This window comes from Stenella coeruleoalba (assembly GCF_951394435.1).
Source record: "Stenella coeruleoalba genome assembly, chromosome: 7".
Taxonomy (NCBI): Eukaryota; Metazoa; Chordata; class Mammalia; order Artiodactyla; family Delphinidae; genus Stenella; species Stenella coeruleoalba.
The window spans coordinates 58,026,981-58,048,918 of NC_137153.1; the positions used below are offsets into that span (position 1 = coordinate 58,026,981).

Genomic DNA, 21,938 nt, shown 5'->3' on the forward strand with positions numbered 1-21,938 from the left:
ACAGTTTCCTCACATTTATAATAGACATCATAATCCCAGCTATATCTCTGGAAGAAAACTCAACTGAAGATCGAACGAGACTCAGAAAGAGTCCTTTTGGGGGCCATAATTTCCATGCTAGATTTTGTCTCCAAAACGGACCAGAAATGCAAATTTTCATGCAAATTTGCTCAAAATGTGGTGCTTCTGGATCTGAATCCAATGCCAGTTTTTTCCAGCCAAAATTTGCCCCTCTGCCCCCAAAGAGTGACAGTTGGTCAGTCCACTTTTCCCTGCCAAACGTGAGTTCATAGTCTGTGCTCCAGAAGGCGTGGCCAAGAATTTTACTCAGTAATAAACTCTGCATTTCTCATTTGTGAAATCACTGATAAGGAAACTTCAATAAGGAGTCTTATTTTTAATACCCTCAAGTCATATTTAATTAATCCAATCTTAAGTCTCTAGATTAAGTCAGTTTCACTGAGGTAGCCAAATAAAAAAAAAAAACAAGTTTTGGAAGTATAAATTGTTGAGAATCCTGGTGCCCAGACTGGTTCAGATCAAAATAAATATCCCAAAGCCTTCAATGCAGCCTCTTTACCATGCAGTAAAAATTCCAGCTCCTCAGCCTGACTTCCCAATCCACTTCCAGCGTCAATCTGCCGTTCCCACCTGAAGTTCCTTTTCTCCTACGTGAACCATTTGCTGCATTATTTGCTCTTCTTTTAAAAGCTCCTTCATTTTCCTTCCTCTGCATTTTCCTTCAGGCCTCCCCCGACCCAGAATATCTCCCTGATGCCCCTTGACCTAACCCAGTCCATCTAGTTCAAACCTGGACTTCTTCCACGAAACCTGCCCTCACCACGTTAGCCTGAACAGACTTCTCCTTCCCGAGCACCTGTGGCAAGCTCATCCTCTTACTTGCTATGTGCTGCCTTCTGATGCTTCTCCTAAGTGTCATCCTGAGCTATCATTAAACATCTTTCCCTTTCACATTTTAACGTTTGGTGCCCCGTTCTGCCTGTCTACCCAAGAGCTAACTCGTGTAGCACTTCACATACAGTAGCCACTCATTAAAAACCTGATGCTTAAATTTGACCCATATGCTTGCAAACTACTCTGATCAAAAGAAATATTTCTCATGCATGAAGTAACGGAATTGTAGAAATCCACCCCATCAAATATTTTGGGCTAAAAAGGAAGGAGCATCTTTCCACAGTCCCAATGGAAACCGCGCATGTGGATGTGTGTTTGGGGTTCAGAAGTACAGCGGGGCTTGTTAATTTTAAAGCCACATAGCATGTTTGGCTAAGACTATGACTCCATTTGTGTATTTCAGCCACGTAAAATACACCCTGGGATTCTGGACTGAGAAAAATAGCCATATAAGGAGAAAACAAGACATTCCCTATAGCTGCCCTTGTAAAACACTCTATGATTTAACCCTCTGTTCGGATAGATCCGAGCCCCTGCGCTTTACAACTGCAAACCATCAGATTCCTGGGAGGAGCTCAGCGTGTGACCTGCACCACTGGGCACAAAGGATCGCAAACAAAACCTGACGGGTCATACATACGGGGCAGCACGACCAAAGCTTTGTAGCCACCTGCCTTTCTCTCTGCAGTGGGCTGTCCCAGCCGGAGCAGTGGAGCAGGAACTGAGATGAGCTCCAGCCCAAAGACAACTCTGAGGGGCTCATTAATCCTTCTTTCCTCCAAGAACACAGGGATCTGGGGTCTGCCTCCGCCTTCCAGGTGACAGTCCATCAATCTGCAGAATCCTTCACTGGGGAGGTGGGGAGGGAGACAGGGGACCAGGGAAAGGAAAGAGGGGCTCCAGGAAGAGCAGCCAGAGGCAGGAGCAGGTCACCTGTGACACACGCCCCACACAGCGCCCGTGGTCTTGCGGGGCCTCTGCTCTGGACAGAGGAGGGATTACAGAGCCGGGACCCACAGAGAGCCCTGAGAGCCCTCACTTTCACTCTCTTCATCTTGACTGCTATTAAGAACAACTCTGTGAGATACGGTTTTCTAGAAGGTAACACTGAGGTTCTGCATGGTTCCAACATCCCTCACAGGTAAAGAGCAGGGCTACGATTAGAAATAAAGTCTGATGCTGAGGCTGACACTGCTCGTTATTTTCTGCTCTCGCGTCTAATCTCCTTCCTTCCAGCAATAGAATGACTCCCGCCCCCCCACCACACACACACACACACACACACACACAGAGTTACTGAGGACCAAGGAAGATGGCTGTCCAGCTGGGGACGACGGTGCCCAGCTCCCATGCAGCTCCGAGTGGTCAATGTGACCAGGCTCCAGAGAGAGGAAGGGGAGTGGAAGTGATGTGGGCAAACTCTGGGGGCACATCTTTAAAAAGGAGCTGCTGGCCCTGCCCCTGGGCGGACGACGTTACAGGGCAGTGCCATCTATCCGCCCAGTGCTGCTCGCCTGCATCTTGACTGTTCCGCGAGAGAGAAATAAACAATCTCATCTGAGCCACTGTATTTTTCAGTGTCTTTGTGACAGCAGTTTAGCCTGCACCTTAACTAATGCATGTGACTTTCTGCTGCCTCAGCTGCGTGCAAAGAATCTTGAGGCCATACCAGCTTGCGCTAATTTAAAAAGCAGAAGGAAAAAAAAATCATAGCCAAGTTACATAAAAGTCAGCAGTATTCATGTGCCAAAATCACCCCTCCCTGAGGCAAGGCTGGAAAGGGCCTCATCCACACCAGGGAGCCCTGCACAGGTTAGAGTAAAGGTCAGAGAATCCAGTTCCCTCCTTCCCATAAAAGAGTGTCCTGAGGAAAGTTTGCCTGCCTAAATGAATTTCAGACAGAAGGGTCCTAAACATTTTTGAGCTGGAATCAGAAGGAATATTTAGTCAATTGTCACTGTCATTCCAAAAATGACTTATTCAAATCTTCCTTAAAAATTTAAAAAATTTGTTTTACCTATCTCAAGAGATGTGTTAAAACATCTCCTCCTATTATGACTGCATGTTTGAGAACTAGTACTGGGAATTGAATCTTTGCCTTTTATTTGAGGTTATTAGGTATATATTAGAATTGTTCTATTTTTATAGTAATCTTTATTCATTAGGTATATATTAGAATTGTTCTATTTTTATAACAATCTTTATTCCTAATCATGAATTTTGCCCTAAAGTCTGGTATACATGTAATTCTACTAATGCCTTTTTTTTCACCTGATGGTTCCTTTTCCATTCTTTGCCTTTGTTTTTTCTTCTGCCCTTATATTTTAGAGTCTTTTATAAACCACATAGATCTTTTTCATCCAAGTTAACAATCTCTGTGTTTTAACTGACATATTTAGTCCATTTACATTTATTTAGGATTTATTTCTGCCATCTTAGTTTGGGCTTTGTATTTACCTTGCTATATATGATCTTTGCTTTCTTTTTTCCTGTCTTTTAATGGATTGATCAAGTTTTCTTTGTTCCTTCTTTGCCTATTCTACTGCTTCAGTACTTATTCATCTCATTTTTATGTTTGTATATATATACAACCCTTTTAGATACGATCCTTACATTTTTATCACATAGACTTGACTTTAAAAAGTATAAAATAGGGCTTCCCTGGTGGCGCAGTGGTTGAGAGTCCGCCTGCTGATGCAAGGGATACAGGTTCGTGCCCCGGTCCAGGAAGATCCCACATGCCACGGAGTGGCTAGGCCCGTGAGCCATGGCCACTGAGCCTGCGCGTCCGGAGCCTGTGCTCCGCAACGGGAGAGGCCACAACAGTGAGAGGCCCGTGTACCGCAAAAAAAAAAAAAGTATAAAATAAGTCAGCATCTCTACTTACCTACCAATCTTCAGAGATCCAAACATTTCCCACCTTCTTTCATATTATTGTCCAATATTACAGTTACACATTACTTGGTACTCTTAAAATTTGTCAATATTATTGTTATTTTCTACAGATGATGCTTGTTTAAATTTAGTACCTCTTCTTTGATCTCATTCATTCTCTTTTGGTTTAATTTTCTTCTACTTGAAATAAATCCTTTAGAAGCTTCTTCGTGAGAGTCTCTGGTAAGTAAAAAAAAAAAAAACCATCATTGTTGTTGAATAATAATTTAAGTGGATGAAGAAGTGACCGTTATTTTCTCTTAGCATTTTGAGTATATTATCTTATTGACTTTTGGTTTCTGTTGTTATGGTTGAGAAGTATGCTGCCTATGTAATCATATTTCCTTTGTAGGAAATCCGAGTTTTCTCTGTGGTTGCTCTGAGAACTTTTTGGCTTTGGTGCTCTGCATTTTCATGATAGTGGACTTAAGGTTTGGATTTACTCTTATTTATTCATCTCATGGCTTGATGTAGCTTTCTGAATCTTATGATCCTTATCTTTTAACTATTATAGAAAATCCTCAGCCTTTTTTGTCTTTGAATATTTCTTTTCCTCATTCTCTATTCTGTTCCCTTGAAATTCTTATTATTTCTCATTCTATCACCCATATCTTTAATTATTATTTAATATGCTTACATCTTTGTGATGTATTCTGAATTGGAATCAGATCTCTCTTCCAGCATATTAAATTTCTCTTTAGCCATATCTAATCCATTAAAATTAATGACTATAGTTGTTCTTTCTGAAATATCTGTTTCTTTTTCAAATCTGTATTTTCTTTTTATGTGTTACTGTACCTTGTATATTTATTATGTTTTCAATTCCTTATTTTAATGTCCTAATCATTTTAAACACACTTATACTCTCAATACAACAGATCTGCTATCTGAAGTTACTGGGAATCTGATCTGAAGTATGTTCTACCTGTTGATTCTCTTTCATGGGTATTGTTTCCTAATATGTTTTGTAATTTTGGAGGGGAAACTTGTCTTCTGGGTCACTTTCTTTATGGGAATCCTGTGTGGGCTCCACTGAGGGTATGACTCAATGGAGAGTTTTGTGTTTGGTTCACAATTGTATAATAACATGGTCTAGAATCACATTTTGGTGTTACTATCTCATCTCAGATATTCATGGGCCACATAGATAGCATAGATTCAACCCTCAAACCCAAGTAAGGCATTAGGTTCTTGGTTCAGAATTCTTGATTCACAAATTAGACACACTTCTTTGTACCCAGATCTCTGGTTAAGACAGACAAATTCCCTTGTCTCCCTGTGCTGATGGCTTCCTTGTCAATGCCTGCATTTGACCCATCATGGAGGCTGCAAAATGTAGGTCTCAGCATTCATAATTACTTGCCTTTCCAGTTCAACTTCCCAAGACAATTAATGTGGTCTCTCTGTCTTTAGGTTAAATGTGGCTGGCTTATCTTGGGTCAGGAATCCACATCCAATGCAATCAGCTGTAGACAGGGACAGGGTCTCATAGCACTTAAGGAACTCCCTTTGGGACTGTTTTTGGAGAGAGAACTTCTCTAGTAAGAAGGCCTAGAGGAAAGAAGGAAATAATCATTGGAGGAAATAATTAGCCTCTCCATAACCAATAACTTTTCTCCAAAACTCCTCTTGTGTAAGCTCTGCGGTCATTGATTGTGTAGCCTCCACTGTGGGCATAAAATTGTTAAGTGTGAGAGTCTGAGCGGTTGTAACCAGGGAGGGCGTTGATAGTGCCTCTCAGTAAAGAGCAAGGTGAGCATGTTCTGCAGTGGAGTGGAATTTATTTTCAACTCAGACTAAATTTGGAAGTTGCTCTTCCACACAGCACCTAGCCCAATGCCTGACAGAGTAGACATTCAGTATTTGCTGGAGTAAAATATCAAACATTTCCTCCACCCTTCAGTAAGGAGATAATGCAATGCACAGAGGCAGCAGGCAGAAAGCATTCAAAGAGAGACAGAAAGCTACAAGGCCATGGCCAAGAGAAAGATAAATCTTCCCCAGAGAATTAAGTAAATCAAGGCAGGCAGTTAGCAAAGAATGCTGGAGGAAAGTAACCTCTTTAAAGGCTCAGAACTTGGAATGGACTTTGAATTAGCCCCTAGTCCAAGATGGAGAATGCTTTCCAGTTCATAAATAAGGGCTCCATCACAGGTGGTGACATCCCACACAGACCCTCCCAGCAGGGGTCACTGTGAACTTGGGTATTACATTAAGATAAAGCAAAGGCAGTTCTCTTAGGCACATCTGCATAAGGAATTTAGGGGGAAGGAACTGAAAAATGTTTAAAGGGACACACTGTGTTAGTAGTTTTATATATACAATACCCATGTTAATTATGTGTTAAAATATATGTAGTTCAAATCATCTTGTGGGTTCCTTCTTAGTATGTTCTTTTTGGTTTTTATTTTTAATATCCAAGTTAAAGGATCTCACCAATCGCTATTATAACTAGATATTGGGATTAGCTGAGAGCTGCGGTCAAAGTTGGGGAGCAAAGAAATCAGTACCCCTTACAGAACGCCTTACCCAGGATTTCTTTTTTCTAAGTGTACTACTTATTAGATTCAGTCTACTAATGGAGTGTCCAAAGTTTCTTTACAAAGTCTTAGGGGTGGCCATCTGGTTGAGAGATGGGGCTAGCAGACTTAATCTGAAACTGTATTTGCATACCAAGTATGCTATGCTTCTACTCAAATTGTGTGTTTATTAAGGTTGACTTGTGGGGGAGGGAGATTAGACCTCATTCCCCAAGCTAACCTTTGGTCCCTCAGAAACTTGAAACCGAATGGAGGACTCCACAGGTAAAAACTCTGGAGAATAAAACCCATAGCATGAAAAAGATTGTATTGCCAACCCAGGGCCCAGGGAAGCTTTGTTAGGCAAAGTGTTGGCTTTTCAAAATACTCAAACCACCTGTCCCCCAGGCTGGTGGTAACCTCCATCTTGACGGTGACATGCTGGCCCCCTGCCTGTTCTGAGGCACAGAACTCACGACGGGGAGTTTCCTGGATGAATTCAATAGAACTTATAGAACTTAACTCTGTCACAGACTTGGAACATCTAATACTAATGATGACCTCCACACTAAACCTAGGGTTGCATTCCCAACAGTAGCTCCTGCAGTTGTTCCCAGATGAAATCAAATTTCTGTGGAAAAAATGTGTGAGACCTCCTTTCCCACAATGGAGTGAAAAGGGCAGCTTCCTGGGTTACCATCCATGGAAAACACCATCTCACCAGTTTACAGGTGGTGTTGGTGTTTTTCAAGCGCCAGAATGTGTGGAATGGGTCAAATGTGTGTGTCAAATGTGTGTCAAATTAGGTGGCCTCCCTCTTGAAACCGTTAAATCTTTACATCTCTTCATCGCGGGGGCTCACAGACGGGCCGGCGGTGGGAACCCAGCAACATAACAGCTGGAACCATGCATCTCACTGCAGAAACAAGGTGCTCTGCCATGGCCCAAGGGGGTGCCTGAGCCTTGCACATTTCACCTTCCTTTCCCCAGGTAATTCTCTCCAAAAACGCTGCTGGGTGGCAGTTCCCTCTCTTCCAGCATTCCTGCAAAGATTTATGATACGGGATAAGCACTCAGACTTCAAACTTATATTAAGAAGGTCAGGTGAAAAGACTCTATTGTGCGTAGACGGAGCATTCAGAACTCTGGGCAGCTTCGGGCTGGAAAATACCATTGCACTCCCCTCCCCACCGGAGCTCCCTCTGTGGGCACCACAGAGAACCAGAAAGCGCTCTTGCTGTGGGACCCCTGACTGGATGCCAGCCCAGGGTGTTGTGAGTCCCAGGACACTTCCTGAGTCCTCACCTGGTTTCCTCTCTCTCAGGGTACTTGTGAGAAATAAATGAGGGAACAACATCAGACGCGTACTAACCCCTTCCATTCCATGATGCCCTGGTACCCGAGACATCACCTTGCGGTGGATTTGCCCTAGCCTGTGCAGTGGGTGGGCACTTGTGTTCTCGCTTGCCCAGCTCCTGTTCCCTCTTGCTCTGATAACAGCATGTCAGTTTTCTCCTGGAGAACCCCTGTGCCACTGCCCATGGTTTGGGTGCCCTCCTCTGGCCAACGGCTGAGAACGTGACCCACACCAGACCAACTGGAATGGCCCTTCTGGGAATGTGGATCTGGGGCAGGATGGCATCTGGACAGAAAACTTTCAGAGCTACTTAAAGCTGGGATCAGGCCTTAAGAGCCTGTCCATCGGTCCCTGTTTCGCCACTGCCCTGATCCTCACTGCTCCCTCGGGCTCTGGGGGCTACTCCCTACCCTTACAATAGATTCCCGGTCCACTTCTTGGAGGCAGTGCGGACTTCCACACCCTACAACAAAGTGTCTCAGTACTCCCTGCCCTGCACAGATGAAGAAAGCAATCCCCAGGTCCCAGGAACTAACGTGGAAGGGGGATGAGAAGCCAGCCTCCAGACTGGCAGCCTGTGTCCCCTTCCCAGCCTCCTTCCAGAGACTGCCCTCCTGGGCCTCCTGCCTTCCCCCTGCTGCCACATCACTCTCTCGTGTTCCACGTCATCCCCGCTCACAAACCAGCATCTCTTTCAACTCTCAAGGCTCTTTTTCTGCTGGTACCAGGCCATTTTCATAAACATTTCATTTTAAAATAAATCTCGGTATCTCATTTGTCACAACATTTCTGAAGTTCATTCCTCTGCCAACGTGCTCATTCCAGAGGAAGGCCCTTCCCATTTGAATGTTGGCAATGTCCTGGCCTTTTGGCTTCCTCTCCTGCCACCTTCCTCTCTCCCAGAGAGAAAGTGAGGTTTGGACTTGGGTGGGTTGAAAGCCCATCCATGCGTGCCACGCATAACATTCCCTTCCTCGGCACTGATGCATTCTGAGACAAAAAAGCCTTTGGTAATGTTCCTCTGGGGGCCCATTTGGCGCCATCTTGCAAACTGAGCGGCCTTGGCCAAGCTCCCCCGGCTGGAGGGCGAGCGGTGGGAGCTGACCAAGGGCATGCTCAGTCCCCGCCCAGGTCTCTGGGCTGCCTCTGCAACCCAGCCCTGTGAGTTGTCACATCCTCCCCCAACCCAGGGGTTGAGGGCATGGTCACAGTCGTGGTACCTATTCCACCTGAACATGTTTCACCGAATCGAGCCTCTCCAAAAATGGCCCTGTTTGGCAGCCGGGGATCGTACCCACCCCTCAGGAAGTCGTTACATATTAGAATTCAGGGTACCTCCTGCAGCTGGGAAATACATTCTACAGGGTGTCCTCCGGGGGCCCATAAGGAATTCACACCTGTGATTAACTTAACTGGCCATCCCATTTCCCTAAAGCCCTGAACAGATCCAGGTGAGAGAGCAGCTCTCTGGCAATGAACAACTTGAGTTTTTTAGAGAGAAATCAAAGTATAACAGATTCAAGTAATTCAGCATATCACAATAAACACCGTGACCGGAGCTAGGCTAGATTTTCGCCGACACATACAGTGAAGTGTGGGTATGCCAGTCCGTGTATGTACAACCTGATACCTATTATTAGATTCGTCCTAGACCTTTGTAAAAGTTTTTCTGGTGTGAACTATTGAATTTGCTATTCACTAGAAACTTCCCATGCAACTTAAAATCAGATTAGTAATTTACTTTTGTGTGGAAATCAGAAGGAGCATGTTGTACAATGGAATGACCACATATGTGGAACGTGTATGTGTGTGTTCCAGTTGGGAGAAATTACTTCTGTAAGTGCAGGCTGAAGAACCTGTTTTTAAATGAATTCTCTTAAATTCAAAATTCATTTTAAAGCTAAGCCCCTACCACCATAAAAAAAAATAGAGAGAGAAAGAGAGAGGGAGAAGGTGGGCAGATTTCAACAACTACTTTCATGGCCGTGTTTCATTAGACGAGTTCTCTAAATGATCTCTTCAACTCAAGGTTCTGGCCTCAAAACTAGCTTGCTTCTGTCCTTGTCTCCAGTGCACTCTTGTGCCCCTGAAAGTTGAATCATGGGCAGGAGTTTCCAGCATTTTCATTCCTTCCCTGCATTGAAGGCCATTCATCTTCATGTTGATTTTCCCTCCACCCTCTTGAAAAAAATGTATGCGTCCCCAAGATGGAAAGCCAGGAGTTGGCACCTGGGGACGAGATCACATGGAACAGGAAAGGCGAGGGCCTGGCCAGTGCGGTGAGCCACCACCACAGACCACGGCCAGCATCTCAGGAAAGGAAGTGAGTCAGTCTTCTGAATTCTGTGGTAACGAACCCAGAGCCTCTGTCACCCTCTCCCCTCCCTGTGGGCGCAGGCCTGACCAAGCGTGGGGTCTCCCAGCGTGAGGCAGGGCCAGACAGTTGCTCTTTTGCCCTTAACCATGCAAACTGCTGCTCTTGAATATCAAGTGTTTTTCATATTCTTAATCTAGGCTCACTTTCAAAATACATGCCATTTCCAGTAAGGAGAACGTGAATAATACATGTCTACAGTGGACTCTAAACTCGGTTTTTCTGAAGTGACTTCAGAACAGATGAAATTACTCTAGATATATGTACGTTTTTAAAAAATTTATATACCTTAATAAGAATCTGTGCATTTGGATGAATGCAATTGAATAAATTGAATTGGATTGAATGGGTCTATTTATCCAAATATTCCATCCATATAAAAGCACACACAGTACAATGGCTTTACAAAGTCATGCTGATGACAATGACGGTACTACCAGCACTACCACTGCGAGGCTTCCAGAGAGTAACTCAAATGACCAGCCCCAGCTGTCAAGGAGCTTACTGCCTGATTAAACACACACACACACACACACACACACACACTATCCAGTCCCTAAAAACTCAGAATCTTACCTGATTCTTCCCTCTCCTTTACCTTGTGCACCAACTTGCTTCCCAAGTCTTTCTCATTCTAGCTTCATAAATTTTGTACTAACCTTCCTATATTTTCCTCTCCAACCCAGGCTGCCTCAAATCTATTTCAGGCCCTCTTGCTTCTTTCCCAGACAACCCCAATAGCCTCCTTTCAAGCACAGGATGTCGCCTGTAAGAGCCCACCAGTGTGGGCAGGGCTGACAAAGGCATAGCACTCATCCTGCCACCCCAACTCCCTCAACCACAACAGACCACACTCATCAGTCCCAGTGCTCTTTCCTCTGAGCCCAGACGTGACTGCACAGCCCCTCATAGCACACCCCTCCAAGGTCACTACCAATTCACCAGAGTTCTCTTGGAAACAGAATCTATTTACCACCCCTGATCCAGGTCCTTTAAAACAAGATTCTTCAACCAGGACTGAGCATCAGCATCACAGGTGCCTGAACAGGACCTAAGATTGAAAACAGAATCTGTGGGCATGAATACGGGCATTGTAAAATGCAACCTGCATGATTTCTGATGTGCAGTCTTCATTAAGGACTAAGTAAAACTAACCCAAACCGGAAAGTTTTGCCCCCTTCAAATCCTCTTTCTCCTCTCCTTTGCCACCTACTGCCTTACAACCTTCACTGGTTCCTGTTCCGCAACTACGAACCCTGAACTTTTCCTAGCCAGCTCCTGACAGCTTCTGTGTGGACACCAGGCACATTAGTCCAAGACTAATACCAAGACAGGTATACCCTACAAGGAGCAGATGTCAGGATGGGATTAGATGTGCAAAGCTTTACTAGAGCAAAGACCTATGAGAGAAAATGTGGAAGGAGCCAGAAGGGGCTGGGAGAGTTGACCAGGGAGGGGTCTGACCCCTTGAAAAGGAGAGGGAGATGGAAGGAAGGTTGGGTGCAAACATCTTGGACTGCAGTGAAGTACTAACGTGAGTTCAGCAAGGCCTTTAGGAGGTCCTGGAGCCAAAGTCACCCATCAGAGGAATCTGGTGTTTTGGCATCCCTGGCATGCTGAGTCATTAGTCGGGAGCAGACCATGGGAAGCATGGCTTCGGCACAAATGCAGCAGCTTCAGAGTGCAGTAGCCGAGCATTCAGCCAATTAGTGACTCCTTGCAATTGCACATCTGAGAGGTGTATTCTCAGAGCTGCTACACCACGTCACTGACAGCGGCTGGGACCACTGGATTTAACAAATAAATATATGGGATGCAGATCACCAGGGGCCGGGGGAGTGGGAGGAATAGGGAGATATTGGTCCAAAGGTATAAACTTCCAGTTATAAGATTAACAAATTGGGGGATCTAATGTACAGCGTGATGATTATAGATAATAAAATATACTGTATCATATACTTGAATGGTGCTGAGAGTGGACCTTAAGTGTTCTCATTACAAAAAAGCAATGATAACTATGTGACCAGATGGAGGTGGAAGCTAATACTATGGTGGTAAAACCATTTTGTTATAAATGTGTCAAATCAACGGTCATACACCTTAAAATTATACAAGGTTATGTGTCAATTATATCTCAATAAAGCTGGGAAAAAAATACAGGACACCAGGTTGGATGTGGATTTCAGGTAAATAACAAATAATTTTTAGTCTAAGAGTGCGCCAAATACGGGTGTCTGGTATCTGGCTTGCCTTAGGCTGTATCCCTGACACCCCTTATCTTCGGAACTGCATCTGTAATTTGGTACAATCCCAACAGCTCCCTCCCCTGTTGGTCTCTCTCCTACCCAGTCATCCATCCTCCCCTCCCCACTACTCTAGATCATCTCCTGGAAACACTATTCTGGTCATGCCAGCCCCCACCCAAGGAACTTCCAATAGCTCCCATGACTTTCAGAATGAACCTCAAACTCCTCAGGCTGCCATTTGGCCTCATTTTGCAACGCTGATTCCCAACGCTGATGGCCCCTGGGCTCTAATCAGACCAGACCTTGTAGTTATCAAGACACACTCTATATAATTCCAGACATCCTGCCTTTGCTCACGTTAGTCCCCCACCCTGGAATGCCCTTCCCAGAGGTACCTTGCCCCAAATCTCCACATTTCCAACTTTGACCTGTGCTTCAGGGCTAGCTCAAGTGCTGCTTTCTCCTTGAAGAGATAAGCTATGTACACCATCGCCCTGCCCCGAATCCCTTCCACCTAGTGGCACAGGAAGAAGCCAAAATAACATAGAAGGAACGTAACCTGATATGTCCGGAACACCGAGCTTTCCGTATGGAGTGGATTTTAGCAAACAACATTTCCCAGTTCCACGGGTGGCATTAATAGCAATAGCTCTTGTACAACCAACAGGGTAAGTTTCGCTTTTAGCCCCGGTGCAGATGTTTAATTAGTCAGGGCCGCCGTCCTTGTTCGCCCTCGATTGGGTTTCCCTGGTGATTACCCACCGGAAAACTCAGCCCTTTAATGCAAACAATGTCCTGATTAATGTTTTGTGCTGTGCACCAGGTTAGGGGAGCAGGTCCTTCATTAGTGAGCCAGCCTAGACTGCAAACGTTTAGTCCTGAAAACTCAAACCTCCTTTCATACACAACTATCTTTCCATTTTCTTGTGTGTCAAACCTTTCCTTAACTCCCTTTTCTTCCTCCCAACTTTGATTTGGGGGAAGGAAGTTTATATCAACTGAATATATAAAATATTAAATTATTCTGACTTCAACATAGTTTTGAGATTGACTCGAGCAGTGAGAATACCCTCCACCTAGCCGCACTGCGGCCGCTCCGCGGCCGCTTCGCAGGCCTGAGCTTGGGTGTGCCTGGCCTTTCGTCCATGGCACACGTATTCATTCCTTCAGTGTCTTTCTGTCTCCCTCACTAGAAAAGGGGAGGAAATCAGATGATGAAATGAAAACCTTTAAATAAAATATCATTCAGACAAAGGAAAAGAATTTTCCTCTGGGTCATTATCACTGGAAACCCAGTGAAAAGATAATAAGCACAAGATTCCTGATTAATTAAACATTTGTGCTCATTGTATGCAATTATTCTGGGGAAGATCAACTCCGGGACATCTGTTTACTCAGCCTTGGGTTGAGAAACCACCAAACTACCTCTGCCCTGCATCTCCAGGCACAACGTCAAGCCATAGGACTGATAGCTCAAAAGGCTGAGGAATATACTCGCTAATTTTCTAGGTTGGAAACATGTGACAACACTACGTGAGCAATACATTATGAAGGCTGAGTAAACTCCTAGAGGGTTAACTGGGGAAATCAAAAGTGACAATATGTTAATATAATACATATTTACCAATATACATAATCATTTTACGCTATTAAATATAGTTGATAAACATTTTCACGAATGCTTCAATTGTTACTGTCTTTTATGCAGTGAAACCACATTTCTAGCTTTTTTCTCCTTCTCACCCAGTGTCTTAGTCTGTTTGGGCTGTTATGATAAAATACCACTGACTGGGTAGCTTATAAACAACAGAGATCTACTGTTCTGGAGAATGGAAATCCAAGATCAGGGTGCCAGCACGGTCACGTGAGGGTCCTCCTCTGGGTTGCAGACTGCCAACTTCCTGCTGTGTCCTCACATGGCGGAAGAGGGCAAGAGATGTCTCTGGAGCCTCTTTCATGGGAGCACTAATCCCATTCATGAAGGTTCTGCCCTCATAAACTGATCACCTCCCGAAGGCCTCACTTCCTAATACCACAACCTTAGAGATTAGGATTTCAACATATGAATTTGGCAGGGGGACACATATTCAGACCATAGAACCCAGTTAGGTCTCCAGTTTCAATGATTTTCCTAATACCACGAATCCCTGAATTGTCATCCCTGTCTTATATCCGTATCCTGGCAGTTGGGGCCAGAGACTATCTCTGCCCAGTTTCGTGGGAGTCCAGGAATGGGGAAAAGTAAGTGTTTCTCCCCTTGTCAGTTGATGAGCAAAAAACCAAAAGCTGCGTATTCGAGAGAATCAAGGTCCAAGAGTGGGTTAAACAGAAAGTGAAACTTAGGCCCAGGAGGTCAAATGGAAGGAGACCCAGGGCAGGGAAGGAGCAAGGGCTAGAGAACTCACCGGCTGGAATCCAGGTGCCTGGAGCAGCCTCCTGTGAATCTCTCCTTGGCAATCCTGGAGGCCTCAGGGAGGAAGAGTCTGGATTCTCAGCCAGAGAACCTGAATTAGATGTGATCAAATGAGCAAAAATGTTTAAGGAATTGCTAACAACTGGTTGATTCTCTCTGTGCATCCAATACCACATTCATCTGCTGAGACCTGGGTTCTGGTGCGCCAGGGTTTGGGCGTCCTCAGATCTACCTAGAAGAGGACTCTAAAACCATAGGTTCCCCTGTGAGGGGAGAGATGGGTTACCACACCCATTCTTCTGAGTGAATGAACCACACTGTCTTAGGAGCCACTGCAGGAAAGCTGTGACTCTGGGACCTGGCTGATAATCTCCATCTGGCCATAATCTGTGGGAAGAAGAGGGTGGCTAGGGCAAGCATTATGATGAAAGTCTTTGAAAGCATCTTCTAAAATCAGGATGCCCACCAAGGGATGAAATGAAAAAGTGAACAATGTGTTCCACTCCTCCCACCCCAAACAAACAAACAGGAAGAACACAAGAAGTGACTTGGGAATCCATGAAGGTAGAAGATCTTTTTTTAAAAAGAGTATAGCTGATGCAGATGGAGATCCTGTGCAGGGCATGGAAATGATCATTTTCATGAGGTTATCTATAGAGTGCCAGATTCTAAAGGACAAGGCATCCCAACATGCTGGGCCTCCAAGGGCTACCTCTGAGTGGTCCTAGATCTCAGGTGCCATATGTGTAGATAGCCTTTCTCTGTATATGCTCTTGCTTATTGTTTCTGTTTGTTGTGTCCAAGATGCGTGGCCAGAACTTCCTTTGGTCATGTGACTTCCAGAAATGGAACAACCTCTTGACATGTGCTCTACTTTCCAGGATGCAGGAATTGTTCAGGGTACTGGCTACATGGTGTACAGCAGAAGATAATATCACACTCATGAAAAGATGGTGTCCAATGGTCCCTGTTCTGCACACAGTTCCTGTTCTGGACCTATGCTCCTTAGTCTCCCAACTGCCCTTGCTTCTGGGGGTCTGAGCATGCCCTTTGAGGCAGTCCCTCTATGCTTGGAGGCAGCCATGACAGCAACCGATAACTCTTACGCCCCTATGGTATAATGCCTCTCGTAGGGCCTCCAGCTTCCAGGAGTTAGGCAGAAAGGGTGTGATGTTAGGGCATGGCTCTTCTTAGTTCAAAATAATCTCCTTTTAGAGTGGGTGCTCTAGGTTTGATTATGTGGGTCTGGGCCAGTTTGAGATAGTACAGGATCAAGGCGTTGTATTAGTTTCCTATTGTTGCTGTAACAAATTACCACAAACTTAGTAGCTTCAAACAATACAAATTTATAGTTCTGTGGGTCAGAAGTCCAAAATGAGTCTTATCAAACTAAAATCAAGGCTTAGGCAGGGTTGTATTCCTTCTGGAAGCTTTAGGGAAGGATTTTTTTCTTGTCTTTTCAAATTTCTAGAGGCTGTCTGCACATCTTGGCTAATGGCCCCTTCCTCTTTCTTCAAAATGTATCACCCCAACCTCTGCTTCCGTTGTTACATCTCCTTTTTCTATCTTTGACCCTCTTGTCTCCCTCTTATAAGGACGCTTATGATTACAATGGGCACACCCAGGACATCTCCCCATCTCAAGATTCTTTTTTTTTAAATTTTTTTAGATTTATTTTATTTATTGATTTTTTTGGCTGTGTTGGGTCTTTGTTGCTGTGCGCAGGCTTTCTCTAGTTGCTGCCAGCAGGGGCTACTCTTTGTTGTGGTGCGACGGCTTCTCATTGCGGTGGCTTCTCTTGTTGCAGAGCATGGGCTCTAGGCGCGCAGCCTTCAGTAGTTGTGGCGCGTGGGTTTCAGTAGTAGTGGTGCACGGGCTTAGTTGCTCCGCGCCATGTAGGACCTTCCCGGACCAGGGCTCGAACCCCTGTCTCCTGCATTGGTAGGTGGATTCTTAACCACTGCACCACCAGGGAAGCCCCCCATCTCAAGATTCTTAACCACATCAGCAAAGTCCCTTTTGCCATGTAAGGTAACATATTCATAGGTTCCAGGGATTAGAATGTGGACATCATGGCAGAGGGGGGTAGGGAGAGCATTATTCTGTCTACCGCAAGTGTATTTGAACACCAGGAAGCCTTGCTGGGACTAATACACTTGGTTGGGACTGATCAGGTGAATTCCTTACTGATCTTGAGATGATCAGTTACTGGAACATACAGAGTGAAATATTTTTTTAGATGTTGAAGCAGCAGTTGGTAATGCCCAATGAACCCTGGAAATTCACAAACATCTTTGCCTATTCTGGAAAGGGCTGACTCCTTGGGGGACTTCATGTAAACAGCCCGGCTGGACTGAACATGGTCCATGAATTTCATCTCTAGCCTCACAAATTTATGTCTTTGAATAAGACCAGAGGTTGTGTTGCCCCAAGTCATGAGGAATAAATTAGCGCAGTAACTCTTAAGTCAGTGTGTCAAGGTTCATTGTTTCTCAGGATGTTAATCATTTTGTTGTACTAAATAGGGTTCGTGGTCAAATTAAAACAAATTTGAGAAAAAACGTTCCAACCTAATTACATCTGTTTGAGTCAAAGAGATTCTTTTTATTTGAGGAGCTGGTAGAGCCTTTAATATGCTAACAAGCAGTTGAGCCCACTAAAGGGGAATGAATATAACATACTCCAAAAGGCTTTGACCTTGAAACCCCTTAGTAGCAGGGTACCTATTCATGTCTTCTAGAACTTGGGTTCTATGGAACAGAACTGGGGAAATAATGGATCAGAATATTAACTATTTAGATGATGGTGTTCTGTCCAGGGTTCGACCAGGAGACTGGTAATTCAGTGTATGGAAGGTTGTTTATTATTCATCTACTTCTTGGATGTGGGTGAAATGCCAGCACCCCAGGGTTTCCAGCTACAAAGGTCTATGTTGCAGGAGGAGGCAACTGACTCAGCTGGTGAGACAAAGGAGGACATTGTATTCTATCAGAGGCAGAACACCTTGGGATGCTGGCATTTTTCTTCTTTACAGACAATGCAGGAGCCTAGAAAGAGACAAAACAGGGCCTGAAGAAGCTTTCCCATAAATTCATGCCTTTTTGTTTGCAAATGATGTCAATTTCAAGCTCAGCAATGAAGTCTACCCACCTGGTGGGAATACAGAGCAATTACTTTCCGTGTTTGAAAATACATCCTGGTAGACAAAATATTTTTCCAGGAACCCAGACATAGACATCAGACTCCCTCTGGAGGACCCCTGGGTGAATCTGACGGACAGATATGGTAAAGGGGTGAGGCAGGTTCCACTGGTCACTCGCCTCTCCATAGACCTAGCAGGCAACGGTGGTGCATCCCACTGCTGGGCAGGGGGCCTCACAGCCACAGTCACCCAACTTGTGATCCTCCCTCTGCAGACATTAACATGACCTTTCCATCCTGTTGGTTTTGACAGGTAAAAGAGATGGTGGCTATTAAACCATGTGGGAGGTCTCTAGACCCCTTTAACCTCCCTTGAGACTTTCCTGGAACCAAGCCAGTAAATTCAGTATCATGTCCAGTGAGTAGTATTTTCCTTGTTTCAATGTCTTTAGGATACGAGGTTCCATACGTACTCTACTGCTCACAGCTGAAATGCCCATGGCCTCGCTCCAGTCACAGCCACTCTGCCTATTGCCCCGGTCCAGTGTGCTGTCCTCATCATCTGTCTCTCCCTGCGTTCTAGACAGGCTAGCAGTGGAAGCCTCTGGGTTCCTTCCTGCATCAGTCAGGAGAGGTTGCTTAGGCTACAGTAACAAACAACCCCATGTTTCAGTGGCTTAAAGCAAAAGTGTGTTTCTCACTCATCCCACACGTTCACCCCTCATCAGCATGGGGGGTCCCCTCCACAGTGGCCTCACTCAGGGGCTCAGGGTAACAGATCCTGCACCATCTAGAGCAGGGGTCCCCAACCCCCCGTCCAAAGCCTGTTAGGAACCAGGCCGCACAGCAGGAGGTGAGTGGTGGGCCAGTGAGCGGGCGAAGCTTCCTCTGCCGCCCCCCATCACTCGCATTACCACCTGAACCATCCCCTCGTCCGTGGAAAAGTTGTCTTCCACGAAACCAGTCCCTGGTGCCAAAAAGGTTGGGGACTGCTGATCTAGAGCACAGCTAGCCAAATGGGAGGGAGGGAGGGAAATGGTAAACGTACTGACTCTCAGAGACTTTTGCTCACATTCCATTATTAGTATTTTTCATAGCAGCTATCATTTACTGAACACTTACTCTGGGTCAAACACTTTAAAACCATTTAATCCCAAGCACAATAAACTTAGGACATGTTTATTTCCTCCATTTTAAAAGTAAGAGACTAAAATCTTAAAGAGATTAAGTAATTTACTGCACATCTAGAAGTGGCAGAAACTGGCTTTGATCCCTAGTCCAACTCGCTCCCAAATTCCCGCTATAACTGACCTGCCTTCCTCACTAGAGAAGTTTCTCTGATTTCTTATTTATTTACTTATATTTATTTCTTACATTTATTTCTCACTACTTATTTATGTGAAAAAAGCTTACAAAAATATAACAATTAAATCACAGTTATATATTAAAGAAATTGTCTTATTGAAAGGGGAAAATTTAAGTGAAAAATATATAATATAGCAAAAAGCACATAACAATTAGTATAGTATTTACATTCATCTTTGCTATCCATCTGCTGGTGGAGTTAGTAGCATGTTTCCCCGCTCACACTTGTAAGAAGAACTTCATTTGTTCAGTAACTATTTTCCTTTTCTGACCCCAAATATCTCTTGACAAGTCTCTGAATAATTAATTTACATTTTAAGAGACTTTTCAGTGCCACAGTCCATTGATGACTTCTCTGCTGCCCAGAAGCTCTTAATCAGTGACACTGCGCTTCCATTTGAGGTCCTTGAATTCATGCTCAGAACCAACAGAATGAATTCACATATTTGTAATACTTAGTGACTTGATTCATTCAGTTAACCACTTGTCAAAATATTTGCATTTCCAGAATATTTTTGACGTTTTATAGAGATAAAAAAGACAAGTATTTAAAATCCAGACTGTTTTGGAAAACAGAGAATATATGGTAATTACAGATTGTAGCCATTCCAAAACCACCAACAGTGCTAGGAAAAAAAAAAAAGGAATTTTCTCCTCCTGGTATTTATATCTTCTTGGTATAAATCAACTAATCAACTGACTTAGCATTGCCCAGGTAGAGGGTTATTCCTCTTCCCACAAGGGAAATTTCTCTAACCATGTCTTGTCTTCCCCCCCGCCACTTCCCTCTCTCTCTCTTTCTCTTACCACTACCAACCCTTACCTAAACCCAGATTGTCCTTACAGCTTAACTCTTGCCTATGGGAAAACTGGAAATAATGACTGAAAAACCTGGTAGCCTTCTGTCTCCTTACAACAGAATCTGAAGTCCCTTCCATAAGGAATTAGGCTTTATTAGGGACGGCCCTTCATCCGTCCATCCATAGAGGTCACCCAATTTATTTTTAGCAGGCATTGGATGGAAATCAACTCACCAACATATGAAAGATGTTCATTCTAGGGACTTGATTCTGGTTCTCAGGAACCGCTGGAGAGAAGAGGTCAGAGCTCAGAATTCTCCCTCTAGGTATGCAGGGCAATATGGTGCAACTCGAAAAAGTCACGGGTGAGGAGTTAATTCCCAAATCAAAGGCTCTGGAGAAGGATTTTGAAAGCAACAGATTTGTTCCCACTTTCTTAAATTAATCCACTACTTCTTTAGATTTAGTCAGTCTTCCGAACAGCCCTAAAAATAAAGGCCTATTATCCATGGGCAAAATTGTTCAATCTTGGCTGTTAATTCAAATGACAAAAAGGCCTGACTAGAAAGGGATTTCTCTGGAGAGTAACATTGGTGGCCCTAGGTGATGTCTCCTGAGTTCACACTATCTCTAAAAAAAAGGCTATTTTAGGCTTCTAAGGGCCCAGTTCCCCATAACCCTCTGTAGCTGCCCAGGGTATCAGCATCTTTCTGAAAAGCATAGTAAGGAGAAAAAGTAGAACCAACCCTCTAATGAATTGAGCAGTTGACAGGGTCCCGGCATCGCCATCGAAGTACAACTCTACAGGGTGTCATTCAAATTACTTTCTGTGTGAATAGTGATCTCTGGGGCTCTGCAGCCCTAGGAAGTAAGCTGAAGGTATGATGGAGTCTGATTTATTACTGATTAAGCCTAAATGGTCATAGTTTATTCAATGAGGAAACAAGTTGCTTAAGAAGCTAATGAATGTATAAGGTCCAAGTATTATCAGGAAGAGAACATAATAATATTTAAATGACGATGCTGTTGTTAATACAGATAAAAATTTATCTCTTTGGCTAAATATTACTTAATTTGCTTAAGTATTGATACATGTGCAAAGAAATCCACTTTCAACCTTTGGACACCCCTATAGTTTGGGAGCCAACGGAACCATCTCCTGCCCTTTCTCACTTTCTCCTGGCCTTCAGTTTTACTAAGGGCAAGACTATAAGCTTCTTAGAAATAATGACATCATGTCTTTCTGGCTGCTAGCAGCTTCTTTTACAAGATAGCCTACAAAGGGTTAGAAAATGACAATTCATTTAAGAGGCAATAAAACGGGTTAACAAACATCCCAGACATACTAAACAATGTTGTGGGGATACGGAGATCAGCTCCTAACATCCGTCCTGCCCTCCTCCTCATGGGTCTTTCCTGAAGCTGGAAATCTCATATCTACACTTACAGGACTCCCTTGCACCTAGAGTTCCAGGTGTGATTTAAATTGGAAGGCAAAACTGAGTCAAGGCTGTGTTTTGTGCTCCTCCTACCATTTCCGCTGGCAAACACTGTGGTGGGCTGTGGTTTTCCTGTAGAGACTACTCCCCCGCACCCCTCTCCACCGCCAGCTGCGGTGGCTTCACAGGGCAGAAGCAGTTCTTTCTGTGATCTCCGCGATGCAGCTCTCGAAGTCATATCTCAGAGCCCAATGCAGGCCTGTTTCTTCTGCAAAGCATGTAATGAAATAAGTCTTCTCCATAAACCCAATCAGGTGAATTCTATTCCCAGCTATGGAACCTGACTGATTCCAAGTTCACCCAACCTCAGTTACAACCAAAGAAATAAAAACTGCCTCTTAAAGTAGCAAAATACTTTCACAGTGCTACTTAATG

The 21,938-nt window shown here is 44.3% G+C and overlaps 1 protein-coding gene and 1 long non-coding RNA gene across 4 annotated transcripts in view; both read right to left on the bottom strand.

Annotated features, from left to right (window-relative positions):
• LOC307189332 overlaps positions 1-4,038 on the bottom strand; it is a 119,400-nt gene extending 115,362 nt beyond the window's left edge. The window contains exon 1 of the long non-coding RNA XR_013829150.1: positions 3,945-4,038. This is a non-coding gene — a long non-coding RNA (uncharacterized lncRNA). The remainder of the gene's footprint in view (positions 1-3,944) is intronic.
• Positions 4,039-5,218: 1,180 nt separating this feature from the next.
• Positions 5,219-21,938, bottom strand: part of LOC307189416 (uncharacterized protein) — a 51,923-nt gene continuing 35,203 nt past the window's right edge. For 2 of the 3 annotated variants that reach the window (XR_013829183.1, XR_013829184.1), the window contains exons 5-8: positions 21,597-21,771; positions 20,299-20,458; positions 14,751-14,849; positions 5,219-5,400 (exon numbers count right to left, since the gene is read on the bottom strand). Coding sequence is in view for 1 of the 3 variants with exons in the window: in XM_079927465.1 (XP_079783591.1) it covers positions 5,345-5,400; positions 14,751-14,849 (155 nt within the window). In the remaining 2 variants the exon portion in view is untranslated. The remainder of the gene's footprint in view (positions 5,401-14,750; positions 14,850-20,298; positions 20,459-21,596; positions 21,772-21,938) is intronic. The other variant, XM_079927465.1, reaches the window with a different exon arrangement.